Source organism: Anomaloglossus baeobatrachus, chromosome 2 (assembly GCF_048569485.1).
Source record: "Anomaloglossus baeobatrachus isolate aAnoBae1 chromosome 2, aAnoBae1.hap1, whole genome shotgun sequence".
NCBI lineage: Eukaryota > Metazoa > Chordata > Amphibia > Anura > Aromobatidae > Anomaloglossus > Anomaloglossus baeobatrachus.
The window spans coordinates 410,186,610-410,200,187 of record NC_134354.1 but is presented as its reverse complement, the minus strand read 5'-3'; the positions used below and the strand labels follow the sequence as shown (position 1 = coordinate 410,200,187).

Genomic DNA, 13,578 nt, shown 5'->3' with positions numbered 1-13,578 from the left:
CACACACAGCGATCTGTGCTTCACAGCAGGACAGCAACAACTAAAAAATGGCCCAGGACATTCAGCAACAACCAACGACCTCACAGCAGGGGCCAGGTTGTTGCTGGATGTCACACACTGCGACATCACTAGCTACATCGCTGCTACGTCACAAAAGTTGTTCGTTAGCAGCGATGTTGCTAGCGATGTTGCTTAGTGTGACGGGGCCTTAAGAGATCCTTAACAGGGTTACCCTTCCAAGGGTCTCATCTCTTTGGTGAAAGGACGCGACCGGAGGCAAGAGCACCTCCTTACCACAACAGCGTCCCAAGCGCCCACTGCGCAAGAAATTTCCCTAGCGTATTCTGTCCTTTCGGAACTTTACCTCGTCATGTCTTCCCAGAGGGTGATTCACTCCCTTCTCTGGTGGACCCATCACTCATCGATCCCCCAAGGGAGATCCTTCCTTCTGATTCACTGGCACATAGTCACGACAGATGCCAGTCTGACAGGTTGGGGAGCAGTGTTCAGTCTTCACACTGTTCAGGGTCGCTGGTCTTCTCCGTAACACACACACACACACACACACACACACACAGGCGCACACACAGGCGCACACACAGGCAGCGTCCCATAAAGGAGGAGAACGTCGACACCATGGTCTTCTCGATCACTTTGAAAACTAGTCTCTCTCCCCTGCCCTACACTGATCTATGTGATTAGTGCAGAGTAGAAGCGGAAGCTACGGAGACCTGCACGCCCAGTACAGTTACACCACGGACGTTTTAACTAGTAGATGAACTGCTCTTTCCATTTTCTGCTGGGGTGGGGGGTAAATGTTGCGGCTAAAGGAGGAAGGTGTGGAGTCTCGAAAATGGAAATGGGGAAGAAGGGGGGGGGTAGTAACTGTAGACAGAACCCTTGGCCACAATGAGGGTGCAACAAATAGCCCCCATTTGTACAAACATGTAAAGTAATTTTCTCCAGCACTAACACTGAAGTGCACAAAGCGGGTAGTAGTTATTTTTAAAACAAAGGACTAAACATAGTCCCATTAAATTTTCCTCCAACCAAGTCTTTCCCAATTTAATCATGTATGACCATGAAGCTTTGACAAGCTCCTCAGTCAGCAGGAGGCGATTTACTGCGGGTGAAAACAAAGCTAAAATGTCTTATCATATTTGAGCCTTTATTCAGCAATGTTTTATTAACGATTACACTTCTAACACATCTAGTACGTACACACCAGTTACAGTGAATATCTGAAGGCGTTTATGGGTAACATAGCAAGGAGACCAGGTAGATGCTTATGCGATCATGAACCATGAGGGAGACATTTTCTACATGACTAGATATGTGCCTTGTTTTAACAGGAACATATCAAGGAAAGGAGGAGACCATTACCATTTAGGAACCATCCCTCAGTCTTCGTTAGGTCTTCCCAGAGCCCCTTGCCTTCATATGTAACGACATTTTACAACATGATACTCCCATGAGAGAAATTTAGGCTCACCTTAACATCCTCATCAAGCTTCATGATTTTTTTAATTCGAGCCAACGGAAGTTCCTGAACACGGAAATCTTTCTGTGTGGAGAGAAGAGAGAAAACAGATGCTAGAATAGACTCTGTATTTGCAGTTAACTGATCTTAAGGTATTTCCATCTCCAAGATCCTATTTTAATATTTAGTAGATGTAGTAATATTAGCAAATATCTCCACTTACAAAAGTAGTACAGTTGTTCTGATTCACTGTGTCACTTACCTCATGTTAAGGGAATTGCAGGACCTTAGGTATCCATGGCTACGACCACCATATAGTCACAGCCAGTTAGTTGCTAGTGGTCATAACCATGGATACTTAAGGTCCTGCAATGCCCTGCACATATGGTTAGAGACATTGAAGCAGAACAACTATATTACATTTCTAATTGGAGGTTTTTGCTCATATTATTATTACACCTACTACATATTTGGATAGGATCTTGGCGATAGGAATAACCCTTTAAGGCTATGTTCACACTAGAAAAATGATTTTTCTTAAGAAATTTCTTAAGAGTGAAGGATTAGTGCACCTGCATTAAAAAACGCATCAAAAACGCACCTGCGTTTTTGCCGCGTTTTCGGTGCGTTTTTACCGCTGGTTGCTCCCTGCATTATTGTGCCAATTATCTATGGCAAAAAACGCAGTTAGCTGCAGAAAAGAAGTGACATGCTCATTCTTTTTCTTAAGAAAATCTACTGAAAGAATTTTCTTAAGAAAAAAACGCAGTGTGTGCACAGCTAATTTTTTTTGCCATAGGTTTTGCTGGGGAATGTCTGCAGAAAGGTTACAAGAATTTCTCAAGAAATTTCTGCAGCAAAAACGGACCCAAAACGCAGGTAAAAAACGCAGTGTGTGAACATAGCCTAAGGTAGTTCCTTCTCAATAGAATCGTTAGGACATGACATATTACTTTATGATTGGTGGAGAGCTGACTGCTGGGATACCTACTGATCCTAAGAATGGCTCTGTGATAACACAGATTCTGGGTCTCGGCAATTAGTCGATATTGGTGGGAGCCCCATGTGATCAATAACTTCTTAACCCGTATTGATTGGATAGGAGATAACCCATATGTGGCACAAACTCATTAAAAAAGTTTGTAAAAACAGTTTGCCTTCATGTGCAATAGTGAAGTTAGCCTGAAAAGAGCCGCATCTAGACAGGAGGTCACTACAATTGGCCAGGCTGCACAAAGACTGACAAAGGCCCAGAGTAACAAGAGGAACTGTATGCTCATATTGATTGAGTGCTACACATTTATATAACTGGCCATATAGTGCCTGTATAGACAAGAAGATCAAATATACAGCGCTTTATTCTTTTCAACCAAATAAGATAGCAGATCATGACAATCTGAAATGTCAATTACCATGTAGTATCTGTGCTTGTGAGAAAATCTGTCTATACTTCCTAGAGCAGGGCAAAAAAAGCTAGCGAACATCAACATTTAATGGTTTACTGGTAACCTAAAGGCCCCGTCGCACTAAGCAACATCGCTAGCAACATCGCTGCTAAGGAACAACTTTTGTGACGTAGCAGCGATGTTGCTAGTGATGTTGCGGTGTGTGACATCCAGCAACAACCTGGCCCCTGCTGTGAGGTCGTTGGTTGTTGCTGAATGTCCTGGGCCATTTTTTAGTTGTTGCTGTCCTGCTGTGAAGCACAGATCGCTGTGTGTGACAGCGAGACAGCAACAACTAAATGTGCAGGCACCAGGAGCCAGCTTCTGCGGAGGCTGGTAACCACAGTAAACATCGGGTAACCAAGAAGCCCTGTCCTTGGTTACCCGATATTTACCTTTGTTACCAGCCTCCGCCGCTCTCACTGTCAGTGCCGGCTCCTGCTCTGTGCACATGTAGCTGCAGTACACATTGGGTAATTAACCCGATGTGTGCTGTAACTAGGAGAGCAGGGAGCCAGCGCTCAGTGTGCGCTGCTCCCTGCTCTCTGCACGTGTAGCTCCGTGCACTGGTAACCAAAGTAAATATCGGGTTGGTTACCGATATTTACCTTAGTTACCAAGCGCAGCATCTTCCACGCGGCGCTGGGGGCTGGTCACTGGTTGCTGGTGAGCTCGCCAGCAACTCGTGTAGCCACGCTCCAGCGATCCCTGCCAGGTCAGGTTGCTGGTGGGATCGCTGGAGCGGAGCGTCGCAGTGTGACATCTCACCAGCAACCTCCTAGCAACTTACCAGCGATCCCTATCGTTGTTGGGATCGCTGGTAAGTTGCTTAGTGTGACTGGACCTTTAGGCTCGGTTCACTTCAATGCACCAGAATGGAAAAGAGGCACTAGTGGACCCCGTGTGTCCTTGCATTAAATGGATAGTTAATCATTTATAGAAAACCTACCAGGTCAGGTCCTGCCTCAGACTCTCTAATCACATCCCCCGATATGCAACTGACAGCCTCCATACAATCGCTGTCATGGTAGGACTGCCGGAAATCTATCACATGCGTATATGACTTGGCAGCAATTCTACTGTCCGAGGATCATATGGAAGCTGGCAATCAGGGAGTAGTGATTAAAAGATCCTAGGCAGGACAAATCAGAAAGAAGAGGTACCCCAACAAACTAGTCCTGCCTCACTAACATAACGTACAAAGCAAAATAGAACTACTTTTTAAAAAAAAACCAAAAAAACAAAATACAATTTTAGCACTGCTTAACCCCTTCAGCCCCCGGGCGCTTTCCGATTTTGCTCCCCTTCTTCCGAGAGCCGTAACTTTATTTTTCCCATCAATCTTGCCATATGAGGGCTTGTTTTTTGCTTGACAAGTTGTACTTTTAAATGAAACCATAAGTTTTACCATATAGTGTACTGGAAAACGGCAAAAAAATTCCAAGTGCAGAAAAATTGCAAAAAAAGTGATCGTACAATAGTTTTTGGGATACTTTAATCACTGTTCACTATATGGTAAAACTGATGTGTCGCTGTGATGCCTGAGGTCAGTGCGAGTTTGTAGACACCAAACATGTATAGGTTTACTTGTATCTAAAGGGTTAAAAAAATTCACAAGCTTGTCCAAAAAAAGTGGCGCACGTTTTGCGCCATTTTCCAAAACCCGTAGTGTTCTCATTTTTAGGGATCTGAGACTCAGTGACTGCTTATTTTTTGCATCTCGACCTGACGTTTTTAACGGTACCACTTTTGCGCAGATGCTACGTTTTGATCGCCTGTTGCATTTTGCGGTGACCAAAAAACGTAATTTTGGCGTTTGGAATTTTTTTGCCACTACACCATTTACTGATCAGATTAACTGATTTTATATTTTGATAGATCGGGCATTTCTGAACGCGGCGATACCAAATATGTGTATATCTTATTTTTTTAACCCTTGAAATTTCAATGGGGTGATTTGAACTTTTAGGTTTTATTATTTTTTAAAACCTTTTTTTTTATTTTACTAGTCCCCCTAGGGGGCTATAGCGGTCAGCAATCCGATCGCTCTTATCTGTCTGCTGATCACAGCTATACAGCTGTAAACAGCAGATACAGTCACTTACTGTTTCACCCTGCTCCGAGCCGGGTGAAAACGAAAGTGAAACTTCGTAGTTGAAGGCGTCATCACAAGACCCTGTGCTACGATGGCAACCACCGAAAGTCACGTGATCATGTCACGTGACTTCCGGTGGGGGCGGGGTAAGTAACTGTCATGGCGGCGCCCACATACATATCGCTGCCAGATTTTGGCAGCGAAATGTAAGGGGTTAATTGCCGCGGGTGGAAGCGATTTCACCCGCGGCTAGCAGGCACACTTCAGCTGTTGAAAACAGCTGATATGTGCGCGGATCACCGCCGCCTGCCCACGGGCAGGGGGCGGGGATTAACGGCACATGATCCATGACGTACCCAGTACGTCATGGGTCGTTAAGGAGTACCGTATTTTTCAGACTATAAGACACACTTTTTGCCCCCAAATGATGGGGGAAAGTGGGGGGTTGCGTCTTCTAGTCTGAATGTAGGGCATAGCTGCGGGGAATAAGGGTGTTGCGGTGGAGTGGGTGATCGGCGGCACGAACAGGCTGCATCAGCGCCTGCCATAACCATGTGGGCCTGCTCATTTCATATGCATCCTCCCGCCCATCATCTCTCAGCGCTGACAGGTAGGCGGGGGTTGCGCGCTTATCAAACAGCCGGCCCGCGTGATCACCCTGGCAACTACAGCCTGGAGTGATCATGTGCGGCTGTATTCATTGCCCCTCGCGCATCATCAGCGTGGGGTGCAGTGAAAAAGTATACTCTCCTGTCACCGTTCCCCTGCAGCACCGTGGTGTCCTCCTGTCTGCCGGCCAGCTGATCTGTGTAGAGAGCGGTGAGACACACACACCAGCAGACAGGAGGACATTGCAATGCTGCAGGGGAACAGCTCTACACAGGTCAGCGGCGCTGCTGCTAACACAGAGAGGAAGATGATCGATGCTGCAGGGAGTGAGGAAAGGTGAGTATAAACGTTTATTTTTTTTCTATGCCATAGGATACAGGTCATATAGCAGGATGAGGGCATATACCAGGATGGGGGTATATTATGAGCAGGATGGGGCTACATAACAGGATGGGGCTACATAACAGGATGGGGCTACATAACAGGATGGGGGACAAATATACAAGGATAGGGGATCATTACCAGGATGGGGTACCTTAGTAGAGAATTTGGGGATATTACCCCATAACAGCGTGTCATGACCACACTTTTTGCTTAAAATTTTAATTTATTTTCCTCCTCTAAAAACCAGGATGTGTCTTATAGTCCGAAAAATACAGTAATGCAAATTGTAGCTGCAGCTTGGGGAGGGTGGGGGTTTAAGAGACCTGACAAGATCCCTTTAGAGGGAGTCTGTAGGGGGTTAAGAGCCCTACATAACAATTAATGTAATCTATAGCATATCATTGGCTATATAAATGAGTGGACCTCAGTGCACCTTTGACGTGGCCAAAGCCTAAAGTACAACCCTACACCGCATCCCTGGGTTGTATGGTACCATTTTTGTGCAGATGCTACGTTTTGATCGCATGTTATTGCATTTTGTGCAAAATTTGCGGCGACCAAAAAAAGTAATTTTGGAGTTTGGAATTTTTTTGCTGCTACGCCGTTTACTGATCAGATTAATTGATTTTATATTTTGATAGATCGGGCGTTTCTGAACGCAGCGATACCAAATGTGTGTATATTTTTTTAAACCTTTATTTTTTAATGGGCCGAATGGTGGGGTGATTTGAACGTTCAGGTTTATTTATTTTTTTTTAATTCAAAAAACTTTTTCTTCATTTTACTAGGTTCCCTAGGTAACTATAACAATCAGCGGTCTGATCGCTCTTCTATTTATCCAGATCACAGCTACACAGCTGAGATCTGGAGAAAATATACTTTACTCTCCCACACTGCCCTCTGCCGCCAATGAAAGTGACTCATGATAGCTACAGGAGTCATCACATGACCCTGTGCTACCATGGCAACCACCGGAAGTCACGTGATCACGTCACGTGACTTCCGATTGGGGTAAGTTCTCCTTATGGCGGCTCGCAGATACATCTCGCTGTCAGAATTTGTCAGCGAGATCTAAAAGGTATGGGTGGAACGCGATTCCACTCGCGCCTGGCAGGCACACGTCAGCTGTTGAAATCAGCGGACATATCTGCAGATCGCCGCGGACTGCCCACGGCAGCCTGTGGGGGATTAACCTCTCACGATCCATGACGTACCCAGTACGTCATGTATAGTGAAGAGGAGGTTAAATGGTGAAAAAAAGCAGCAAAAACACTGAAAGAATTTACATGGTGCGTCTTTTAAAAAATGCAACAGTTAGCAATTTCAGTAAGGAAAAAAAAAAAAGCAAGTGTATAACTGCACGAGACTTCTGAAATCTCATGGTATTGTACTGTAAAAAGCAGTTTATTACCATGTATTTGCATAGAACAGAAAAGCATGCAAAAAAAAAAAAATCCCGCTCCAAAAACACACTGAACATCCTTAAGGGTGCTTTAAACACTGCGACATCGCTACCGATATATCGTCAGGGTCACGTCGTTAGTGATGCACATCTGGCACCGGTAGCGACATCGCAGCGTGCGACACCAAAGAGCGACAATCATCGATCGCAAAATCGTTCAAAAACTGATCATTGACACGTGGCTCCTTTCCTTAATATCGCTGCTGCCACCGGTACGATGTTGTGTGATGCTGCAGGAACGACGAACAGCTCCTTACCTGCGTCCACCGGCAATGCGGAAGGAAGGTGGGCGGCATGTTACGTCCCGCTCATCTCCACCCCTCCGCTTCTATTGGCCGGCCGATTAGTGACGCCGCAGTGACATAGCTATGACGCCGAACGCCCCTCCCCCTTGAAGGAGGGATTGTTCATAGCGACGTCGCTGACAAAGTATGTGCGTGTGACGCTGCTGTAGCGATAATATTTGCTACATCAGCGAGCACCAAATGTCGCACGAACAACGGGGGCGGGTGCTATCGCGCTCGACATCGCTAGCGATGTTGCAGCATGTAAAGCACCCTTTAGGCTATGTTCACACACTGCGTTTTTTACCCGCGTTTTTGGTCCGTTTTTGCTGCAGAAATTTAAGAAATTCTTGTAACCCTTCTGCAGACATTCTCCAGCAAAACCTATGGCAAAAAAAAAAAAAAAAAAAAAAATATAGCTGTGCGCACACTGCGTTTTTTTCTTAAAAAAAATCTTTCAGTAGATTTCCTTAAGAAAAAAAATAAGCATGTCACTTTTCTGCAGCTAACTGCGTTATTTGCCATAGATAATGGCACAATAACGCAGGGAGCAAGTAGTGGTAAAAACGCACCGAAAACGCACGAAATCGCGGTAAAAATGCAGGTGCGTTATTGGTGCGTTTTTTAACGCAAGTGCGCTAATCCTTCACTCAAGAAATTTAAGAAAAATCCTTTTTCTAGTGTGCACATAGCCTTACAGTACTCATTTGTAGCAACCAGCAGACCAGCGCTATGGCTACATCATCTTATCTTTTCGAGACAATCCGGCAAGCAGCTATGATTCGGTACAATGTAGAGTTGCACTACCTCTGGAATCATTGCGATATGCTAATGATAGTTGGCTCAGGCTCTGCTGCAAACGCGAGCAGAGTGTCATGCAACTATAAAGGCACAGAAAAGAAAAAAAAAAAAAGTCTATAATTTTTGCAATTTTGTGAACAAACCATCCCATGAAGCCAAAATCATACTATATAAATATTTATTGAAATGATGCTTCAAGACAGTAAATTTTAAACAAATCAAACAGATGGGTAAAGTGCAAAAGAAGAAATGAAAAGACCCCACGTGCCCCTGGATAGATGTTCAAAATATATAAAATAGGGTGAATCTATTCATAAAAGAGGTAGAAAAACAGGTGCAAAGTTGCCCTAGTAAAATAGTCCGGTCGTAAAAATCAGACCTCAAAATGAACACTCACCCATATTAATGTAATGACAGACCAGGGTTGCACGTGGGGACCAGCGTCCCGACACGCGTTTCAAGTCTCCTACGCTTCTTACATTAATATGGGCGAGTATTCATTTTGAGGTCTGATAACTACGACTGGACTATTTTACTAGGGCAACTTTGCACCTGTCTTTCTACCTCTTTTATGAATAGATTAACCCTATTTTATATATTTTGAACATTATCCGATCTTTTCTATTCCTCTTTTGCACTTTACCCATCTGTTTGATTTGTTGTTTAAAATTTACTGTCTTGAAGCATCTTTTCAATAAATATTTATATAGCATGATTTTGGCTTCATGGGATGGTTTGTTCACAAAATTGCAAAAATTAAAGACTTTTCTTTTCTGTGCCTTTATATTCTTTGAAGTTGTTGCAATTCTATGTCATGAGATTTGCCCTGGGTCCCTGTTTTTTTTGTCCTTTGTCATGCAACTATAGTCTGGTCTTGCAATCGGATCACAGGTGCAGAGGACAGGGAGTGTAATCTCTCCATCTGTCCGCTGCCTGCCTGTGCGTACATTGCACTGTACATGGATGTCATCCGTGTGCAGTCCGATGTGTCACACACTCCCATAGACTTGTATGGGTGCATGTGATGCTAGGCTTGCAGACATCAGCAGCATGCTGCAAAATTTTTTCCTCAGTCAGATTAATGCTGGTGTGGGTGTGGGGTGGAAATTCACAGATCTGAACTGCATCATTTACCAACATTGGTGTGAGTGCAATAAGAGATGTCTTGCATTGCACTTGTTAGGCTAGGTTCACATTTCCGTTGTTTTTCATCAGTCACATGGGTGGCTTGACGCTTGTGACTGATGCGTTGTACAACGGATGACAAGAATAAGAATTCATTGTCGGACTCAGCTGTAAAAATGTGAGAGCGATCGGCCAATCGCTCACAGCAGCCGGCCGCCGGGTGATCAGCCGATCGCTCACAGCAGCCGGCCGCCAAGTGATCAGCCGATCGCTCACAGCAGCCGTCCGCCGGGTGATCAGCCGATCGCTCACAGAAGCCGGCCGCCGGGTGATCAGCCGATCGCTCACAGCAGCCGGCCGATCAGCTGATCGTTCGGCCGCCGAGAGAGAGCATGCGCAGCGGAATCAAAAGGATTCCGCTGCTCAAAAAATGCTACATGCTGCGTTCCTGCCGCCCGACGGTCAGTCGTTCCACGACTGATCAGTCGGGCGGAGGATGCAACGCAAGGGCATCAGTCACAATCCGCAGCTCATACAAGTATATGGGAACAACGGAATCCGCCAAACTGATTCCATTGTTTACTAGAGCCGCGGATTGCGAATGATGGAAATGTGAACCTAGCCTTAGGCTAAGTTCACACTTCCGTTGTTTTGCATCAGTCACAATCCGTAGCCTTGAGGAATTACGGTATCCTGCAAAATATTTTGCAGGAATCCTGTTTTTCCCCATAGGCTTCTATTAGTGACGGATTGTGACCGATTATGCTGCGTTGCATCCGCTGCGTCGCGGTCAGTCGTTTTTTAAGTGACCGCCGGGCGGGAGCAACGCAGCCTGTAACGTTTTTGGAGCAGCGCAATCCGTAGGATTTCGCTGCGCATGCGCTCTCTGGCTCCCCGCCCCCGTAACCAGGATAAACATCGGGTAACCAAGCAATGCGCTTTGGTTAGTTACCCGATATTTACAGTGGTTATGGGGGCAGGGAGCCCGCACTAAGCGGTGAATGCTGGTAACCAAGATAAATATCGGGTAACCAAGCAAAAAGTGCTTTGCTTTTAGTTACCCGATATTTACCCTGGATACAGTGTGCAAGGAGGCAGACTTCACCATTCGGCTCCGCCCCCTCCCGCACTCCGCATGTGTACACACACACACACACTTGTCCCCAGCCCTGCAGTCCCCGCGGCACGGACGTCCTCAGCTCCACGGCCCCGCTCGGCTCCTCCCCCTCACACACTCCGCATGTAGACACACACACACACCTGTCCCCAGCCATGCAGACCGCAGCACTGACGTCCTCAGCTCCGCGCCCCGCACACAACGGAGTCCGACAAAGAAATTCTTTTTTGTCTCCGTTGTCATCCGTTGTACAACGCATCAGTCACATGCGTCAAGCAACGCATGTGACTGATGCAAAACAACGGAAGTGTGAACTTAGCCTTAAGAGTCATACAACAGTGACTCTGTCCTGAAACAGATTAAACTCCTCTGCCAACTCTTACCACTGTTAGATTTCTGATATCCTCCATCACCCTTGGCCAGAACGACTGTAAGCTCTGCTGTGCATCGCTGTTTGTTGCGCCGAAACCCCCATCAGTAGACATGTTCAGATCTAGAAAGACAAAATTAAGCATGTGGGTCAGGTAACATCTAACAGAAACCGTAACACGATACAGAGCAATGCATTGCCAATGTGCAGATTTCATATTCTGCAGAATCATGAATCTCTACAATGCCCTGCAGAAAGGCTAAACAATGGGCTCATTCAGACCGGAGCTCCACCTGCATGAGCCAGAAGTGTGGAAACACTAGAGGACAAGAATGGTCGCAGATTACATGTGCACTTCTACCATACAGCATCAGAAGTCACAGCCATACAAACGGATGTACAGTATGTAAAGCTATAACTAGCACTCTATGGAAGAAGTATCACCATCAAGGACCACATCACTGCTGAAATGCCCGATATTTCCAACCGAGTGCAATCTGCAATAGTCCCCTTGAAGTCCTCATTACATACAGTACATGGCCCCGAATTATTCAGGACTATGTACAGAATCCTGTACAGGATAATACACTTTGGCCATAAAGAAGTAGTAACGCTGCTGTTGGCAGTCTGCGAGCAGTTAAAAAAAGTGGCCAGATTCTAAAAATATCCGGCGTGTTCTCTTTCAAGTATTAACAATACCTTTAAACAGCTCATGACATACACAAGGGCACTTCTGTTATGAATCCTAGGCAGCATGGAGCTAAATTTGGCTTTGCACAAGTAGTTTTGGAATCTGCAATCAGAATGGCAGGGGGTAAATAATAGGAGAGGACGGTGAACAGTGCCCACAACCATAGTTAAGGAAGAACGCCCTCTACAGGTGGTGAAGGGAACAGCGCAGAATGCAAGCATGAAGAGCAAAGATCTGGCTCCAGTGGGGTCAACTGTTTAGTCACTCAATAGCTACAGAGTTAAGGGGTTGTCACCTTTCAGAAAAAAAAATAAAAAAGTCTCAGTAATAAAAAGACAAACCAGGCTTAACCCCTTAAGGACGAAGCCAGTTTTGTACTTAATGACCAGGCCATTTTTTGCAATTCTGACCAGTGTCACTTTATGAGGTCATAACTCTGGAACGCTTCAACGGATCCCGGTGATTCTGACATTGTTTTTTCGTGACATATTGTACTTCATGATAGTTATAAATTTAGAACGATATTTTTTGCTTTTATTTGTGAAAAAAATCGGAAATTTGATGAAAATTTTGCAATTTTCAAACTTTTAATTTTTATGCCCTTAACCCAGAGAGTTATGTCACACAAAACAGTTAATAAATAACATTTCCCACATGTCTACTTTACATTAGCGCAATTTCTGAAACAAAATGTTTTGGGGTTAGGAAGTTAGAAGGGGTCAAAGTTCATCAGCAATTTCCCATTTTTTCAACAAAATTCACAAAACCATTTTTTTAGGGACCACATCACATTTGAAGTGACTTTGAGAGGCCTAAGTGACAGAAAATACCTAAAAGTGACACCATTCTCAAAACAGCACGCCTCAAAGTACTCAAAACCACATCCAAGAAGTTTATTAACCCTTCAGGTGCTTCACAGGAACTAAAGCAAAGTGGAATGAAAAAAAGCAAAAAATAAAATTTTACCTAAAATGTTGCTCTACCCCAAATTTATTCACTTTTAGAAGAAATAACACAACAAAATGAACCCCAAAACTTGTTACCCACTTTCTTATGAACGCGCCGATACCCCACATGTGGTCAGAAACCTTTGTTTGGACAAATGGGAGGGCTCGGAACAGAAGGAGCAATATTTGAATTTTGGAAAGCAAATTTGGCTGAAATAGATTGCGGGCACCATGTTGCATTTACATGTCCGCCAAGGTACCTAAACAGCAGAAACCCCTTACAAGTGACACCATTTTGGAAACTAGACCCCTTAAGGCTTCTATCTAGGGGTATAGTGAGCATTTTGGATCCACAGGTACTTCACAGATTTTGATAACGTTACGTTGTCACATTGAAAATTTTCATTTTTTTCTCAAAAATGTTGCTTTAGCATCAATTTTTTCACTTTTTCAAGAGGTAATTCCAAAAATGTGACCCCAATGTTTGTTACCCACTTTTTTATGAGCGCGGTGATACCTCACTTGTGGTCTGAAACCTTTGTTTGGAGAAATGGGAGGGCTTGGAACGGAAGGAGCAATATTTGAATTTTGGAAAGGAAATTTGGCTGAAAAAGATTGCGGGCACCATGTCGCATTTGGAGGACCCCTAAGGTACGTAAACAGCAAAAAAACACCACAAGTGACCCCATATTGGAAACTAGGCCCCTCAAGGAATTTATCTTGATGTTTGGTGAGTACCCTGAACCCCCAGGTGCTTTACAGAAGTTT

The 13,578-nt window shown here is 44.7% G+C and overlaps 1 protein-coding gene across 3 annotated transcripts in view; it reads right to left on the bottom strand.

Moving 5' to 3' along the window:
- Positions 1 to 13,578, bottom strand: part of NFYC (nuclear transcription factor Y subunit gamma) — a 97,547-nt gene that overhangs the window by 29,443 nt on the left and 54,526 nt on the right. For all 3 annotated transcript variants that reach the window (XM_075336122.1, XM_075336123.1, XM_075336121.1), the window contains exons 2-3: positions 11,186 to 11,295; positions 1,493 to 1,564 (exon numbers count right to left, since the gene is read on the bottom strand). In XM_075336122.1, the coding sequence (XP_075192237.1) occupies positions 1,493 to 1,564; positions 11,186 to 11,287 (174 nt within the window). In that variant the 5' untranslated portion in view covers positions 11,288 to 11,295. The remainder of the gene's footprint in view (positions 1 to 1,492; positions 1,565 to 11,185; positions 11,296 to 13,578) is intronic.